Source organism: Oreochromis niloticus, linkage group LG11 (genome assembly GCF_001858045.2).
Source record: "Oreochromis niloticus isolate F11D_XX linkage group LG11, O_niloticus_UMD_NMBU, whole genome shotgun sequence".
Classification (NCBI taxonomy): Eukaryota; Metazoa; Chordata; class Actinopteri; order Cichliformes; family Cichlidae; genus Oreochromis; species Oreochromis niloticus.
Window position 1 is genome coordinate 708980 of NC_031976.2, and position 18542 is coordinate 727521.

At 40.2% G+C, this 18542-nt stretch overlaps 1 protein-coding gene across 5 annotated transcripts in view; it reads left to right on the forward strand.

The window, feature by feature from the left end:
* The window catches only part of grik2 (glutamate receptor, ionotropic, kainate 2), a 318702-nt gene that overhangs the window by 163521 nt on the left and 136639 nt on the right, over positions 1–18542 (forward strand). For all 5 annotated transcript variants that reach the window (XM_019354545.2, XM_025911373.1, XM_005459403.4 and 2 more), the window contains exon 8: positions 11221–11364. In XM_019354545.2, coding sequence (XP_019210090.1) covers positions 11221–11364 — 144 coding nt within the window. The remainder of the gene's footprint in view (positions 1–11220; positions 11365–18542) is intronic.

An 18542-nucleotide genomic window follows, 5' to 3' on the forward strand; every position in this document is an offset into this window, starting at 1 on the left:
GATTTGGGGTTCTTGAGAATTGTTTTCCCAAACCTTTTCCTTTTAAAACTGTATTTTCTTTCTTTCTTTCTCTGAAACCTAGCATCAAATTTATTACAATGGATGTGACCTTAAAGAGTTAAACCACCATATAATTAGTATTATATAGTTTCATACAATTTGGTTTTGCATTCTTGATTCTGAAAGCTAGTTTGGGTTAATGTTTATGTTGAATCAACAAACCTTTGCCTCACACAAATCAGTTGCTATGATTAATGGGCGGCTAGCATGGCATGGCAACTTGCAGAAGCAGATGCTTAAGCAGCACCAATAAATATATCATGTGTAACTCTTACATGATCAGGTATTCCAAACAAATTGGAATGCCTGACACAGATTTGATAAAAATGTATCAATCAACAATCCATAAATTTGCTAAATTAACTAAATTAACCATGGGACAGTTTATAGTTCGATATATGAGCCTGTCACTGAAGGTCACTCTGTCTGCAAGACTGTCACCATAGGCCTACATGTAACATACACATGCGTGACATATATTTCTATGCTTTTCTGATTGTAATTAACAAACTGTGTCTGTCTGCGTATGTGTTTAGAAAGTACTGCAACTTTTTGTAAATCACCCAGAAAACTAACCACGCCTATCAGCAGTGTTATTGTGTCATAGTAGGGTTTCACATGGAAACTCTCTCCATGCCCTGTAATATGATATATTCATGATATACAGTATATGGTTTCTTGAATTTTCTTTTCAAGGTCAACTCTTGTTGTGACGTTTAAAGATAATCCGTTAAAATCGTGTTTGTAATATAAAGTTTGTAATGAGTTTCAATCATTTGATTTAATGTGACCTTCACCTGATTTTCACCACAGTGAAAGTGTCTTGAGCAGTTTTTGGTATCTAGTTTTAAATAATATCCTCAAAACTGTTGATGCTAGAGTGCTAGCAAACAGACAAACAGACAGTTACATACTCCCTCCCTTCTGGGGGATGGACATTACAGTCAGAAAGCTAGATGATATATGTGGGGAAACAAAAGCAAAATGTAAAATAAACTTTAAATTAAAAACTGAAACATTTGAACTCTCCCTATTCCCGTATAGTTTCACAGTCTGCTTTGTCTTGAGCTTTGTTCCTTTAGTGAGGAAAAACCAAGATATCCTAATAAAAGTACTGCATTTGCAGTACATTTACAAGGCTCTAAAAATAACTGGCACTAATTGTGAATTTGATGGGACTATATTGTAAAGAAGTCAAGGATGGTGTAACATGAAACCCTCTTTGTCAGGCCATAACTTTGTCAGAAGCTTGTCAGCAGGATTTTGGACTAAACTGTTCACGGATGTATTGCTAACATAAGTAACAGGAGCTCACAGGGTCATAATGGAAGGAAATAAATGTTCCCAGTATTTGGACAATGAGGATTTTTTTTTGTATTTTTTTATATGTACTCTCACAGTGGATTTTAAATCAATCAAGATGGGACTGTAGACTTTCTGCCAATTTATACAGCCTTCCATTTAAAACACTTAATAGTAACTGGAGATCATTTTACACATAAGGATGGCTGCCTGAAGTTTAAAGTCCATGGACATCACAAACCGCTGTGTTTCCTCCCTTGAGATGCTCTGTCAGGTCTTTATTATAGCTGCCTTCAGTTGTTGCTTGTTTGTGGTTCTGTCTGCCTTCAGCTATGTCTTGAGTAACTAAAGAACCATGTATATGTCTAGATTCATGCTGCTGCATCTAACAACTATTAAATCCTCAGTAAACCACAGAACAGATATACATGCTCATGCCCGAAAAAATTCCTCCACCATGACAATGTTTAATCCAGAGCTGAATTCAAAATCCTGCTCGTCACATACAAGGTCTTAAATAATCAGGCCCCGTCTTATCTTAATGACCTTGTCAGGGAACGAAACCGTCAAACAATGAAAAAAGTCTCAGTCCAACAGTTCAAAAAGTTCAGTGGCCCAACTGCGACTCCTGCAGTGGCCACATAGGAGTCCCACAAGCCAACCACGGTTCCAGCGGTGGCGGCAAAACAATTCTGGTGGTCAGCCCGGTAGGCGGCATTGCTGGCGAGATCCTTCTGGTGCCCTGTCGCGGGTCCGGCAGCAGCCAAACAGTTCTGGTGGGCGGCCGCAGATCCGGTGACGTCGACATAGCAGCTCTGGTGGCAGACCCCGGGTCCAGCTTTGGCTGGGAAACATACCCTGGCAGGCCGCGTGACCTGCCACGGGTCCGGCGGTGACGTTGCGTGTAAGGCAACCTGGGACGTGGACGTGCAAGCCATGCTGGATGTGGATGTGAATGGTGAGGAGCGCTGGCGGCATGGACACTGCTTCCTTGTTGACAGCAAGGCCGAGTCAATAGAAATGGTAACCTCTTGTTCATCTGTTTTTTGATCATCTGTGACTGAATTCATCAAAACAACAGTGCGGTGATTAGCGTTGCTGGTCCATGGTCAGCTGACCACGCTGAGACAGTTGAGGAGATGTGTGATGATGATGCCGTAATGGATGTCGGAAGGTGGAGCACCGGCTGGCGACCGGTAAACCATCCGCTGGTGCTGTGAATACCAGGTTGCAAGGGCTTCTAGGAGGGCAGGTGGACTCTCCCTGCCTGGACTGCCCATGCCAAACAGTTTGAATCTGTGACTTGCTCTCAGAGCGAAATCATTTCCGGGAAACTCTGGGGATGATAGGAATAATTAAAAAAGACTACCTGTAAGTGTCTTTTGTACTTACACTCCATCAATAATCGCACAGCTGCGCGAGCATTTCCTCCTCCGTAGTGAAACCTGAGTCTGCTGGGTCCACTGTGGCTGGATCATTCTCTCAGGGAATGCGAGGAAAGTAGGACCCAAATGCAGGACTCCCTGTGAGGAATGCAGTGCATTTATTTACAGTGAAATCACAACAAGATGCAGACTGAATTCTGTGTGTGCTTCCGGTGAATGTGTGTCCCTGACTCCCATGCAGTATCTCCTCCCAGTGACTATGGTCCATGTTTCCACTCTCTCCGTTTCTAAATCCTGTGTGCTTGCTCTGTCTTCCCGTTTCTGCGATCCTGCAGGAAACCACAAAAGCAGCCGTAAGAAACTACTCTCTAACGGCAAACAACACACTTCCAAACATCTATGTTCACTGGGTAAACTGTCGGTTTCTCACTCAGCGATCCAGCGTTGATGGGAGCTCAGCCACTCTGTTAAGAAGCTACTGAGACAAGGCTGATTAGCTGCAGGTTCCACGGCGGGAACACACTCGACAGCTCCGGAATCACACAGAAACCAGGACACCAACATACACGTAAAAAGGGAAACAAGGGACAACAGCACAATACATACGCATGGCAGGTCACGCTGCAAGGACCGCCAACCCAAGATAAACCAGCAAATATAAACAAGTCCATAACTACTCATGAACCCTGGGTCCACAGATCCAGGTCCTTGACAATCCTTGTAGTACCATATCACATTATTAGAGCACTTCGCTCTCACACTGCAGGCTTACTTGTTGTTCCTAGAGTATTTAAAAGTAGAATGGGAGGCTCTCTTCCACAGCATGTCTTTATCCTGTCTTCCTACCCCCACACCAACTGGTCACAGCAGATGGCTCCGCCCCTCCCTGAGCCTGGTTCTGCCGGAGGTTTCTTCCTGTTAAAAAGGGAGTTTTTTTCTGTTCTATCATTGTAGGGTTTAACTTGCAATATAAAGCGCCTTGAGGCAAATTGAACTGAATTGACTGAGATATGATACGATATGCTCTGGATCATGAGCTGTTCAGTTCCTTCTCCATGCTTTGTACTCCCCATTATGTTAGTAAAACTTAGACTTGGTTTCATCTGTTCAAAGTATTTATTTCCAGAACTGGGAAGGCTCTTTACATTTGCCCGGTCCTAATTTTTATGTTGAGATTGTCCAGATGACACCAATGGTATTCAAAGATAACATAGGTGTCATCACTTCAGTGGTGGAACTTGTCCAACAGTATGTGTGTGGCTTTCCTGGGAAATGGTTTTCTGTATTTTTTATATTCATTAAATTGTTTAAAAGAACAGAAAAACATGCTTAGCTTGTGCCTATCTGCCATCCCAAGTATGTTACTTACTTGTAATTAAACAGTTTATGTTAAAAAAGCCATTTTTGTCACATCTGTTTTGACTATAGATGCTGTTGATGATGTTTTGATTAAAGAGACAAAGATTATTAAACTCAGAAGGGTCATATAAATGTAATTAAACTCCAGGGGTTAACAGTCTTTTGCTTAAGGAGTAATAAGCCTGTGACGTGTTACAATGTATTTATTTGTTTTGTTTTTTTCATGGAAATGACCAAATGTGTTTGTTGAATCAGGACTCAAGCAGAGATATGAACAGGTGACGGCCTGATTTTTCTTTCCATCACAATATTCCTTCATGCCCTGCATACAAATATTCATGACATATCAGTACAGCTTGTGTGTACAATGCTGAGAAAAGCAAAAATAGCTGATGGCTGTGAGTGACCTAGTCATGACTAAGGCCTCTGAGAGATTCCAAAAGAGTACAAAACATGCTCAATTTTTAATCCCTTTAAGTAGCTGGAAGCCGGGGCTGAAGAGTCACAGTGCAATGAGGGAGGGAGGCTACTAAGCTGCCTTGGATCATTAGTTGAGGGCTAAACTTTCCTCCTACACACACACAAACACAAACCCCCTATACCCAAGTTCTCTGTGCTGCTCCCAAGTGCACCCTTATATCTCAAGGTGTTTATGTTTCAATCAAAAGAGCCACAGCAGTGTGACCACAGCGTTCTGCATGACTAGCAAAGCTGCAGCTCCAACAGCCGTCCCTCACTGCTTCAGGAATCAGCCATTACCCCCCACCCTCTGTTTTTTGTGGTATAACAAGTCTCGACTCTGGAAATTTGCTATTGGCTTTGTGTCCCACTTTCTGTGAGGAACTTCAAAATAAATCCATCACTGTCCCCCGTGGAGAAATGTTAAGAAGGGATAGAATCGACCTCTGCCTGTTTTTTCCTATTGTTTGAACATCTGTCACATGCAATATGGCTTGTACAGTTGTGATAGAACATTTTGCAACAATACATCTCATGGCTGTGTTCCAGTGTTATTTCAGAGAGTCTGTGGAAATAAACAGAGTCTAAAGTCTAAATTTATTCATATATATGTTTGTTTCTCTGAATGTGAATCTCTACTAAAACTTTTAGTGGCAATTATCAGGTCAGCAGGCTTTTTTTTTTTCAAACACTGTGGGGTTATATGAGAAATGCATGTGTGTAATTCTAATCATCACTTCAGTCTGGTCAGTGAGTCAGTGCGTTTATCCTTTGTTATGCCAGTTTTCCTAACCCTGTTATGAACCTTTATTCTCAAGTTAGCTTCTCTTCCTCCCTGCAAGGGAGCATGCATTTACTGAAAGCAGGCTGCAAAAAAGCTTCAGGAAATTATCAGCCCATCCCCAGTGTGGGGAAAGCTGTTTCTTGCCATTTTGTTTCCATGGCAATGTTGATGAGCTGGTTGTTTAGTAGGGATGTGGGTTGGTGGCTTGGGGTGCAGGGAACCTTTGCAGCTTCCAAGTCAACCTGGGTATTTTAACAATTCATAAAAGTGCTGAAATCAATCTGAGCTTAGGAGATTTAATTAATCTTCCTAACTCTCAGAGTGAAAGAAAGAGAGGGGAAGAGATGGAATGAGAGAGGGAGAGACAGGTGGAAAAATAGACAGTGTAAGGTTTAACGCTCATATTGGCTGACACAAGGGAAAAGCAGCTTTTAAAGCATTTAGCTGTAATTTCATTCAGGAGTGACATAATTGATTTTAATGAGATGTTTATAGAGTGAAGTGCCGGTGTTGCTAAATCATTTGCAAGTCTGCCTGACGGGTACTTGTGAGGCTCGCACCAGGGAGAAGCAGAGAGGCACACAAACCTCTCCTGCCAGAACTCCTCCAGCAATTCTCAGCTCATCTTTACTCTTTCCTGCACACCACTTAATACATTTGGCTTCTTCTTATTTTAATTAAGAGCATATTTAAATTAAATACTTTTTTATGACTTTGATTAGGCTTTTGTCCTGCTGACTTCTGTACATAGCATACATGGTGTAACTGACTGACAGGGTGTCACATTGCTATTATGAGTTCCCTCTGGGCCTGTGTGCTTTATAACAGAGAGAATACATGGCATCATCGCAGAGTTGCAGCTCCTGCCCTCAACACTAAACACTGCCTGCAATGAAAATGGCAGTCGAGCTGATTCTTTCCATTCAAAAGCACAAAGTAGTGTTGACTAAAGCGCCCATTTACAAAGGTACAGCCCGCTGAACGGTCATTACGATTTCATATGCACGAACAGTATCACTTCTCCACCCACTGCCAGGCTTTGTTGTTTTGGGATAAAAACAAATGTGTTTTTTAGGTAGCAGAGTGACGACTCCACCACAGATTATTTAAATACATAATCTGAATTGTCTTCCTTTTTTCAGTATTAGGACCGAATGATAGCACGCCTTCTGCATATCTGTGTATGTGTGGAGTTCTCCCTGTGATTGTCCGGGTGTTACATTAGCAATACTGTGTTCAAGGTACACAAAATATCAAGTACATCTAGAATATATTGCAGGAAGCCTGCAGTTACACACAGAATATTATAGTATAGTTTTACAAAATAACATATGTGAGTCACTGAAACTTGACGTTTAGGATATGACCTGCAAACAATAAGCCACCATTTTAGATTGTATTCTGATGCACAATATACACAATATACACAAATCATTGGATATCAGGATTCCAATCATTTCCATGGCAACAGGTGTGAAAAACCAAGGACTGCTTCTACAAACAGGGTAAATGTTACAAAAGTGTTGAAACTGAGAAACACAAAATGATACTCATCAAACTATATGCATCAGAAAACAAAGAAATGATATAAAGTCTCTCTAGTAAATTTATGATACATACATTCAGCAGCCACTTTACTGCGTAGGCCTGTTCAACTGCTCGTAATCCAAATATCTAATCAGGCAATCACATATCTTTCTCATAATTTTCTCCAGAGCCAATCACTACAGACCTCCAAACTTCATGTGGCCACCAGATTAGCTCAAGAACAGCATTTAGAGAGCTTCATTGAATGGGTTTCCATGGATCAAGGCTTACAGTGCAGTGATGTAAAGCACGCCAGCACTGGACTGTAGTGCAGAGAGGACACGTCCTCTGGTGTTACAAGTCTGACAATCCGATGGTTTGGTGGTTGCCAGGAACGCGGTACTGGTCTGACTGCATTGCAACGGTACAGTTTTGTGCAGATGCTGATGTGGGATTGTTTTTCAGGAGTTGAGCTTAAAATCAGAGGGTTGGTGTTGAATGTTCTCAGTCCTTCAGGTTGGATGGCAAAAGAGAAATTCTGGAGCAAGTTGGATGAAGTGGTAGAGAGTGGGCTGATCCCCCCACAGGATGGACAAGACTAGAAATGGTTTCAACTTTAAAAGGACTTGGTTTGGGTTAGAATAAATGACAGTTTATGTTACAATGATTGCTGGTTCTTTTATAACTCTTTCTTGGTTGCCATAGTGACACATCACTGCTTTGACAACCTATGTGCTGCATGCATAAAATATATTCCTTAATGGAATGCATTTTTAAAAACTTTATGTTCTCAAAAAACAAGAAAAACCCCACAAATATGTTGCTATCTCCCATTTGCTGTTAGATTGCACTGATAGCAGTTCTGTAATCAGAGTGGATCATAATCATCCTATCGCTTCAGAAGAATAGTGTGTTAGAGTATGCTAACCCCCAGCACACAAGATCAACAGCCTCCATTTGACACCTACACTAAAATAAATTCACACTCCCATTTGCCTCAACACCTTCTTCTAACACAGATTATTAGTACCTCACACTCCCTCAGGCACACGCTCAAGCCAGTTTGCATTTTGAAAAGCTCATTGACTATCATTGATTTAAGTGCATCCCTGGACTGTTCCTATGGATATGAATATAGCTGCACACAGCCACACATGAACAAACAAAAACACACATGAATTCTTAAGCTGCAACACTGTGATGCTCAATCAGGGCACAAATGGGGGAAAATGATGGGTTTGGTAGGTTTGTTGTTGTGGTTTTTTTCCAGTAGGACAAAGCCCAAGCACCCTAGGGTACGATTTCTGTGCAACAACTGTGGAGAGCTGTTGTGATTGCTTTTCAATCAAGCGAGAGAAACGCTAATTTAACCCTTTTTTTTGCAAGGAACTGCTGAATTATAGGCTTCATTTGTGAAGTGTGGATGACTGGCACTTTCTGTTAGCAGCAGCAGAGGTCTCCTATTTGGACCGACTGTTTACTGTCAAGAATTTAATGTAGAAATATACAGACAGAAATAGAGGCGGTGACGTCTTCCACACACAGTCTGTGAACCTTTTGTCAGCAAATATCAAGCTTTGTTATTGTTTATTGTTTATTGTTTCAATGGTTTGTTGTATCTGTACAGGGCTGGACTGGCCATCGGGCATACCAGGCATTTGCCCGGTGGGCCGCTCGTGATTTTTCGTTTTTATGGGCCGATGGGGTTTTATTTCCTTTCTTTTTTTTAACGGTATAAATGAATGGTGGTGGATTGGCCAGTTGGTCATGATCGACTCTGGGCTGGACCAATTACAGCCGAGGAGGTCGAACTTTTAAGTTGAGGTGAAAAGGAACGCAATTTGCTAGAAAGTTGCTAATTCAATCATGAAACTGATCAATGATCAGCTGATCGGCTTTTCTCTCTGGGCCAGAAAGAAGAAACCAGCGGATGTCGCGCTAAACAACAGCAGCACGTTTAAGCTTGATCAGCTGTTGTTAGAATTTATTTAATATTAATTTCTAGTATCAGCTGATGTTTGCTGGAGCCACAGCCGTAAAAGCTGCTGGTCCTGATGTCGGTTTGGAAATGTGGTGAGAGGGAAACATGCAGATGAAACCAGGAGATGTCCTTACTGAATCATCAGAGCTGAACAGGTGATGGAGAAACAGGTTTACCTTTTAGGTGACATGAATGAGTTGAAGGGAAGTTATGAACTGTTTCTGAGAGACAAATAACACCAGGATCCTTTTCTACGTAGCTGACAGCTGGTAACTGTGCAGGGGCGGGTCTAGCAAAGTCATGCCAGGGGGCCAGGTAGGGCATTAACAGGGAAAGGGGGGCACAAAGAAATACTTTTCTTTCTTATTCTCATTTAAAATATGTAGCTTTTAATAAATAATTATCTGAATCTTACAACCAAAGTTTCCATCTGATGTAAAATTTATAGAAATCCATTATTGTATTCAGTAAATATTAAGTCTAATATACCCTAGTAAGTTATAGTATTCTTTCCTTTGGGAAGGTACCATCTGTGCAGTCTGCAATGCTGTTGAAGAAAGATGTTGAATCTATTTAATTACTGGAGAAAAATAATAGATTTCTGTGCATTTATTTTATACGTGCATTAAATTAAAATCGGTTTTGTCAGTTAAGCATCTTGAGGCAGAGGGTGGGGGAGTGGTTCCCATTGTTTTTCCTTTTCTGTTTTTTGCTGGGAGTTGGCAATCCTATTAGTTAGGTATATGTAATTATAAATTAGGTTGTTTTATATTTTTGTTAAGTACTGTTTAGAATACCAGATTAGGGAGGGTGGTGTAAGTTTAAGTTTATTATAAACACTTTATGGCTTTTCCTATAATACCATGGTGGGCCGGTCACTAGTCAAAATGCCCGGGCTGATTTTTTGTCCCAGTGCACCCCTGTATCTGTATTAAATAAAATCACTAAACAAAAAGACATTCTGTTAACACCATGACAACATTACCCACACCCTCAGTTACAGGCCTCACATGCCTGATGTAAGTCAGATTCCTGGTTTGAATATCCTCATCGGCTGTTACCTTTGCACATGAATATTATCCAACTTGCTCCCACAGTTCATCGACATGCTTGTTAGGTAAACTGGTGATTCTAAATTGTGGTGTAAGAGCATGAGGTTGTCTCTCTGTGTTGGTCTTCTGAGGGACTGGCCAAAGCTTTAGGATGTGCCTTGTCTCTTGCGCTCTGTGAGCTGCAATATGTTCCAGCCTGGCTATAATCATATACATTTAAAGGTTACTTGGCGGCTGCTCAACTTTCTAACTTTAAAACAGAAGTACTGTTTGGCTTGGCAGGGGTGGCTGTAGTTAAGGAAGTAGAGGAGGTCACCTACTGATTGGAAGGTTGGTGGTTCGATCCCTGGCTCCTCCAGTCTGCATGCCAAGTATCTTTGGGCAAGATACTAACCCAAAGTTCCTCTCCGATGCATCCATCGGAGTGTGAATGTGTGTGAATGTTGTTAGAAAAAAGCACTCGGTTTAGAGTCAGTGCTAGTGAGAATGGGTGTGATTGGGTGAATGTGGCATGTTGTATAGAGCGCTTTGAGTACTCCGGGAGAGTAGAAAAGCGCTATATAAGAATCAGTCCATTACCATTACTTTCAACCATCATGTTCCCCACTGCTGGAGTCAGGTCCTCTCAGAGCTTAGATATGTGTAGGACTTTTCGTTTTTCCACTTCTTTACATACCTTATTTATTTTGTATATTATTCAAACTTTTTTTAAATTTTCCCCATCATTTTTATTTTGGCAAATGTCTCACCTCTTTAAAAGAACAGCTTAGTTGGATGTAAACAAATACTTATTCATTGCTCATTTATTACTGGAAACCTCACTGGGTTTGTGTATCTCGAATTGTCTCCTTGTTGTGGCTTTTTTTTTAGGTTCTGCTGACTAGCAAGATTTAGAGTTGCATTTAATAAATTTAATTTAATAAGCTTTTTTTCAATGAAATTGAGAGATACACAGTGTACGTTCACATGAACCTGGAAATCCTCGAGTTTGTTTTAATATTCTTCTTTTATGTCAGATTTATTTCTATATTACTATTTTGTTTCCCCTGTCAGAATATATTGCTTCTTGCAAGCCGTTTTCAGAAGTCTCTTATCAGTTCATAAGACACTGGCAGTAAAATATTCAGGGCATGCCTATGGCATGAAATATGCAAATCTATATGTGAGCTTTGATGTGAGGCGTTGATTTGAGCTTCACGATATTGATATTTCCCTTACTTTGAACAAATCTTTGCTGGTGGTACGAGCTAATGTGTCATGTGCTGTATTCCCAGTTAATGATCGTTTCTCCCTCTTTGTCTTGGTTTGCAGACGGATGCTGCACTGATGTATGATGCTGTGCACGTGGTGGCCGTTGCTGTGCAGCAGTCTCAGCAGATCACTGTCAGCTCATTACAGTGCAACCGACACAAGCCATGGCGTTTTGGAAACCGCTTCATGGCCCTCATCAAAGAGGTAGATGCTTGTCTACCTGCTCTCCATTCTGTCTTCCTCCTTAATATACACAACACCTTCGCACAGAAAACACACACTCTCAGGAAAGCTGACAGAAACAGCATGTAAATAAGGCTTAGGCAGTCAAGAAGAAAGGGAATATGAATAAATAGAAATTATTTATCCGTGTATTTATTTATATGGAAATAATTTTTCCTAGCGTCTGTACATGCCTACACCCCTGAGGAGGGCAGCCATCTTGGGCCGGCTGTCTGAATTTCAGCATTAATCATCCAGGCGGAAACAAAGACACTGCATCATCTGAATTTCTGTTAATTGCTCCAGCAGTTTGCAGCTTTGCAGAGTTTGGAGCATGTGTGAAGCCAGATGAACAATCTACAGCTTCCTGTCTGTGGAAAATTTGCAGGTTATCAGCCTATAGTTAGGGCCTGGTAACCCTCTAATCTCCTGTAGTTTGCAGAGATCTTGGGAAAATTCCTGAGACTTTGAGTAGAGAGTTGAGAAACACATGAGAACCATGCATGTACTTTTATTCTTACAATATGTGCAATATTCTAACAAAATAATACAAAAAGTGCCTTGAAATGAATTGAATTGACCGCAGTTGAATTTTATTAAATATCCAGATTTTAGTATGCTTACAGAAGCAGTCAGATGATAGTTACCAGACAGTTGTAAGAAATGTATGAAATGTATGCATAATTTTCATGATTGGACCACATATTTCATAACTTCCATAATATTAGTCATTGGTTTGGCATTCAGACCCTCAAGGCATTATTGGTTTATTTTTTTAAACAGGACATCACAAATTGACTTATGGATTAAGAAACCTAGGACAATGGTTTCTTAATGACATCAGTGGGAGAGTTCTGAGGCAAAAACCATAAACTCAAAAAAGCAGTGAAGCCAAACATTTGTTTTGACCTCGAGACTTCCAGGCCATACTTGGCACAGATGTTTCTGTATACTATGCTGTCCACTTGGTAATGGCGTTCCATGTATGCCCTGCTTGCTGGCATCTTGCACCCTGCTGTTATGTGCTGGATCGTCTCAGTGGCAGCCTGCACCTGGGGTCTTGCCTCATGTGGTAGACCCTGCCCTCTATGGATCTTCTACTTTGAGCTAGTTCCTGTGCTGCCATGAACAAGCCTCTTTGCAGGTATTTGGTGGTTGCCGCTTTCCTAGCGACCTCTTCATGGTTTCCATTTGCCTGTGGAATTCCCAGGTACTTGCCTTCCGGTAGAACGATCCTCTCAGTTCTGACTACCTTCCCTCTCTTTGGTACCATCAGACTACTCTTCTGCAGTCCAAATAACATTCCAAGGTCATTGCTGTATATGCTGGTGGTGTGGACCAGTGAATCAATGTCTCATTCACTCTTGGCATACAGCTTGATGTCATCCATGTACAGGAGGTGGCTGATGATTGTTCCATTCTGTAGTCGGTATCCACAGCCAGTCTTCTTCATAATCTCACTGGCCTTCTGTCAGCCATTCTGGGTGTTTCTCATCCATTAGCTGCTGGATCATTTGTGCTGCCAGACACTCGAGGAGTGCAGTCAGCTTTTTCAGCCAGTAGGCCTGAATCATGTCGAGGCCTGCTGCTCTTCATACTGGAGACGTGTTCGTGGATGTCTGCTACTGTGATTCTTACTGGACCTTTTTCAGTGAGTCCCACAAAGTTGATTTTGTTCATCTGGACGTAGACCATTGATCAACACCCACTGATCAATGGCCATGAGTACCATTCACAGAGAGTTGGGGAATGGCTGCAATCACAGCATTGTAAGATGGTGACAGATGTACCCTTAGGCCCCCTCTTCGATTCAGAGATGGTCTTTCCCTTTTCATGTAAATGGCCTCCTTGACTCCGCCCTCAAACCAGTGCTCCTCCCTGTCCAGGATGTGTACATCCTCATCATTGAAAGAGTGTCCACTGGCCTGTAGGTGTAAATAGACTCCTGACACATACAGGATCACTATGGGTTTTCTCTTAGGTAGCGGTTGTCCTTTTCTCCTGGATCAGCTGGAGCTTTCTTTAGGTGCCTTCTCAGCTCTGACAAAAGTCCAGCTGTGGCTGATCGGACACACCCCTCTTACACACTCTTCACACTCCTGCCATCTGGAAAAAGGTACCGAAGCATTCGGGCACACACATCCAGACTGTGCAACAGCTTTTTTCCACAAGCCATCCGTCTCCTCAACAAAAAGGGATTGTACTGATAAACACACACACACACACGCGCGCACACACACACACACACACACACACACACACTATCACTCAGCTTAACTCAACTACCTCAAAGCATTGAGACTGGACTGACTAATCAACACAAGTGCAAACACACTGACCTACACCACCAAACTATCGTACACACCAACCTGTAAATGCTCTTTTGCACAATATTATTACTGGATTTTTTGCACTAACTTCTTTACTTCCTAATCTTTGCTGCTACACTAAGGAATGTTTACTGTTCCTCCACTACCTAGCTACTACCTATCAAGTGTTTCCTTAGATAGTTAGATAGTTAGTTTTTGTTAATTTATGTTGTAATTTATGTTAGGTCAGTCTGTCTTGTCTCTGCTAGCCAGCTAACTAGGCCTCTTAGTTAGCTAGTTTAGTATTTTCTGTTAATTTATGTTGTAAATTTATGTTGCATGTAGCACCTTGGTTCTGGAGGAACGTTGTTTCGTTTTAACTGTATATGTTTCGTTTTAACTGTATATGGTTGAAGTGACAATATAGAACGCACAGAAGCAGTTGCTCAATGAACAGCTGAGACAAACAAATTTTACCATTGGCGTGCTAAAATCCAAAGAGGAGCAGATCTGACACAGGTTTACAATGCTAGATGAGAATACTGATCAAAAGATGTTTGAATTCACTGACAGGGCTCATCTGGCCTAGCATAAAAAGTCTAAGACCAGGCAACAAAGAAAGTTTGACTTATTTGTTGTTTGTCAGAAACCACAGCAAAATACAGAGAGTGTCCTCAGCAGCCAGAAGAGAGAAGGATGCCACACAGAGGATGTGGACAAGTTGGTGAAGAATTTCTCTGACAGGCAACCCAAGCAGAGAAAAGCAACCTTGCAAAAGGGTTGAACTTTGCTGTGACACTGAGATAAATCCCGCTAGTGGAACTGATCACAGCCACAGAAACAGCAATTCGGAACAACAACATTGTAGATGTGGAAGCAGAGCAACTACAGACAAAAGTTTCAGCCTGTCTCAGTGCGAAGCCCCCAGCATCCAACATTTCACTCACATCACTTAGTAATGACAACAACATTATCATCCTTCCAGTAGACAAGGGTAGGTGCACAGTATTGCTAAACCAGAAAGACTATCATAAGAAAATTTTGTCACTGCTCAGTGATGAAAATACTTATGAGCCCCTGAAACGAGACCCGGGATGTGGCTACAGGAAGAGGGTGATAGACTGTCTGAAGCAGTCAGAACAAGGTATGAGGTCCGGTTGATCGGACCTCATACCTCATACCACAGGCTATACCCAGGGGAATCTACTCCAAGTCTGTATGGTTTACCAAAGATACATAAACACGATGCACCGTTAAGACCGATTGTCTGTATGATCAACTCAGTCATCTATAACATCTCTAAGTTTCTGGCTTTGATCCTCAACCCATTGGTAGGCAGCTCTAGGATGACTGAGAACCTTCACAGACATGATTTTAAATTTGATTCTACAGTTAACAGGGGGCCAATGAAGAGAAGTCTGTATATCAGAAATATGCTCTGTCTTGATGTCTTGAAAAGCATTTTGAGTCAACTGAAGACTTTCCAGGGAGTTTTTAGGACATCCAGATATACTAAATTACAGTAGTCCAGCCTAGATGCATGAATTATTTTTCAGCACTCTCTGAGATAGAGATATTGTGCAAGTAGAGAAAAAACACTCCTGCATATTTGTTTAAAAAGCGCATTGAAGGACAAATTGTGGTCAAGAGATTCCTCACAGTGTTACTGGAGGCCAAGGTAATGCCATCCAGAGTAAGAATCTGGTTAGATACCATATTTCTAAGATTTTCAGGGCCAAGTACAATAACCTCAGTTTGATCTGAATTAAGAAGGAGAAAGTTGGTGGCCATCCAGGTCTTTATGTCTTTAAGACATAAAGACCTGGAGGATTGGCGTCCTCGAGGCGGTGCCGTGATGTTTGGTGTTAAAACTCCAAACAATTTCAGTTATAGACCTTGTTTGGGCAAATAAATAAACTAAGATTGACATTTATAAGAGACAAAATGGCAAAGATGAAGAAAGTCGAAGAAGATCTGGAGGAGATTAAACATTCACTTAACTCGCTGACGTCGGAAATTGAAAAAGTAAATAAGCAACAAGGAATATTAATGTCGATGATGGACCAAATCAAAGAACTAAAAAACCTGATTAAGGAGAAAGACAAGACAATCCAGTTTTTGGAAAGGAAGGTGGACGATCTAGAACAGCAGGCTCGACTTGAGGAAGTGATCATTACGGGTCTGGAAACTAAACACAGAAGTTATGCGAGAGTCACCGAGTCTGGGACCGGTGCAAAAGAGGAGAAGACGAGCCTCCGATGGAGGAGCTACAGTCGTTGGAACGGCAGGTTGTGGAATTCTTTTCGAATAAAAAACTTCCCCTGCATAGTAATAATATATCTGCATGCTATACCCTTCCTAGAAGGCACACTAATACTCCTCCAGCAATTGTAGTGAGATTTGTAAATCGTAAACACAAAGTTGATTTGCTGAGGCGGTCCAGCCTTTTGAAAGGAAGCGGAGTATATTTGAATGAACATCTTACAAAAAGAAATGCAGATATTGCTAGACAAGCTCGCATTTTACGGAAGGAGAAAAAGATTCAAGCAACTTGGACCAGGAACTGTAAAGTGATGATTAAACTGAATGGAACGCCAGAAGAAGCCAAGGTTATAACGATTAAAGATCTTGAGGAATTGGACATTTATACGAGATAACATTATCAAGATTGGCAAACGGTTGCGACCAATCATGGCTATGAGCCTAAAAACAATTAGTTCATCCTTTACAAGAACAGATGCTACTTCGGGTGGAAAAGGACAAAAGGAAATTGTAAATTGGACATGGAAGAAAAAAAAAAAAAAAAAAAAAAAAAGATCAACGGACTTTAAAATATGTCGATAAATGAATGTGTGATTGCTAAGGATCCCTTTCTTTTTTTGAGGTTAATAGATAGTTTTAGAATAATTATGCATAATGCTCGATGATTCAGATCATAAATCATATGATTTTGAAGCAGGTATTGACCCTGAAAGGAATGTGCTTAATACAATTAATGTCACATGTGAATATTATACAGAGGAGCAATTCAGGGATACGGTTGAAATAGTTAATACATTTTCATTAATTCATATTAATTGCAGAAGTCTTTATAGAAGTTTTGCTTCGATTAAAGATTTTCTGTATAGTTTGAGAGGCAAGTTCCAAATAATTGCTCTGTCTGAAACATGGTTAGATGAGAAAAGGGGTTGTCATTTTTGTATCGAAGGGTACGATTTATACTTTGTAAATAGAATTAAGAAAAAGGCAGGAGGGGTGGCACTTTTTGTTAATTGTGATTTGAAATGTAAAAAAGTTGAATGTATGTCTGTGGCTATAGACGATTTAATGGAGTCTGTAACAGTGGAATTGGATATAGAAAGAAGAAGTAATATAATTGTAACGTGTATATATAGGAAACCGGGGTCAGAGATTGAGTTATTTACAGAGGCAGTAGAAGACTTATTGAGTAAGGCTAAGGGAAATAAGACTTTATGTTTGTGTGGTGATTACAATATTGATCTTTGTAAAGAGGCAAATGATAAGGCTGCGTCAGATTTTTTTGAATTATTATTTGGTAAAGGATTTTATCCCTTAATTATAAAGCCGAGTAGAATAACGGATAAATCGGAAACACTAATTGATCATATTTTCATTAATAGCTTGGAGAGTAATATTATCAGTGGCCTCATCATAAATGATATAAGCGATCATCTACCAGTCTTTTTTACTTTTGATTTAAATATGAAAAGAAAGGAAGAAGTTGGGTTCGTGAGTCATAGAAGGTTAAGAAATAACGAGGCAATTAACAAGTTTAGACAAGATCTCATGGAAGTGGACTGGAAGGAAGTTTATGTTAATGAGGTCAACGTTGCATATGGAGCTTTTTTAAATACTTACTTGGCCTTGTATGATAAACATTGTCCATTGGTATCATTTAAGTATAAGAAAAAGAATAAGAATATGAAACCTTGGATAACTAAGGGTCTTGCAAATGCGTGTAAAAAGAAAAATAATTTATATAGGGATTATATAACACAGAGAACTAAGAATGCAGAAATGAAATATAAAGTTTATAAAAACAAGTTGGTAGTAATATTGAGGAAAGCCAAGAAAGACTACTATAATAAACTTTTTCAGGAAAATAAGAATAATATTAAGGGCATTTGGAATATTTTTAAGGAGGTACTGGGTAACAAGAACACACCCTTAGATCGGCCTAATTATTTTATTAAGAATAATCAAGTTGTCGAAGATAAGACTGAAGTAGTAAACGAATTCAATTCCTTTTTTGTAAATGTTGGACCCACTTTAGCAAATTTAATTAGAAAAAATGACGATCCAGAATATGAGGAAGCCTGGAAAGGAGAAAATAGAGTGGTTAATTCTATATTCTTGGCTGATACTACCATAAAAGAAATAGTAGCAATTGTAGAAAATTGTAAAAATAAAAAATCTACTGACTGTGATGGTATAGACATGGTCATAATTAAAAAGACTTTAGACTGTATAAGTATTCCTCTTTGCTATATTTTTAATCTTTCGTTACAATCAGGAGTATTTCCTGATCGAATGAAAGTGGCAAAAGTGATACCCTTATATAAATCTGGAGATAAGCATAGTTTTAATAATTATAGGCCAGTGTCTCTTTTGTCACAGTTTTCAAAAGTGCTTGAAAAACTTTTTGCGCAAAGACTTGATAGTTTTATTGAAAAATATCAACTAATAAATGAAAATCAATTTGGATTTCGTAAAAATAGATCAACGGCATTAGCATTGTTGACTTTTATTGACGATATTTCATCTGCAACCAATAATAATAAATATACAGTTGGGGTATTTGTTGATTTAAAAAAAGCTTTTGATACGTTA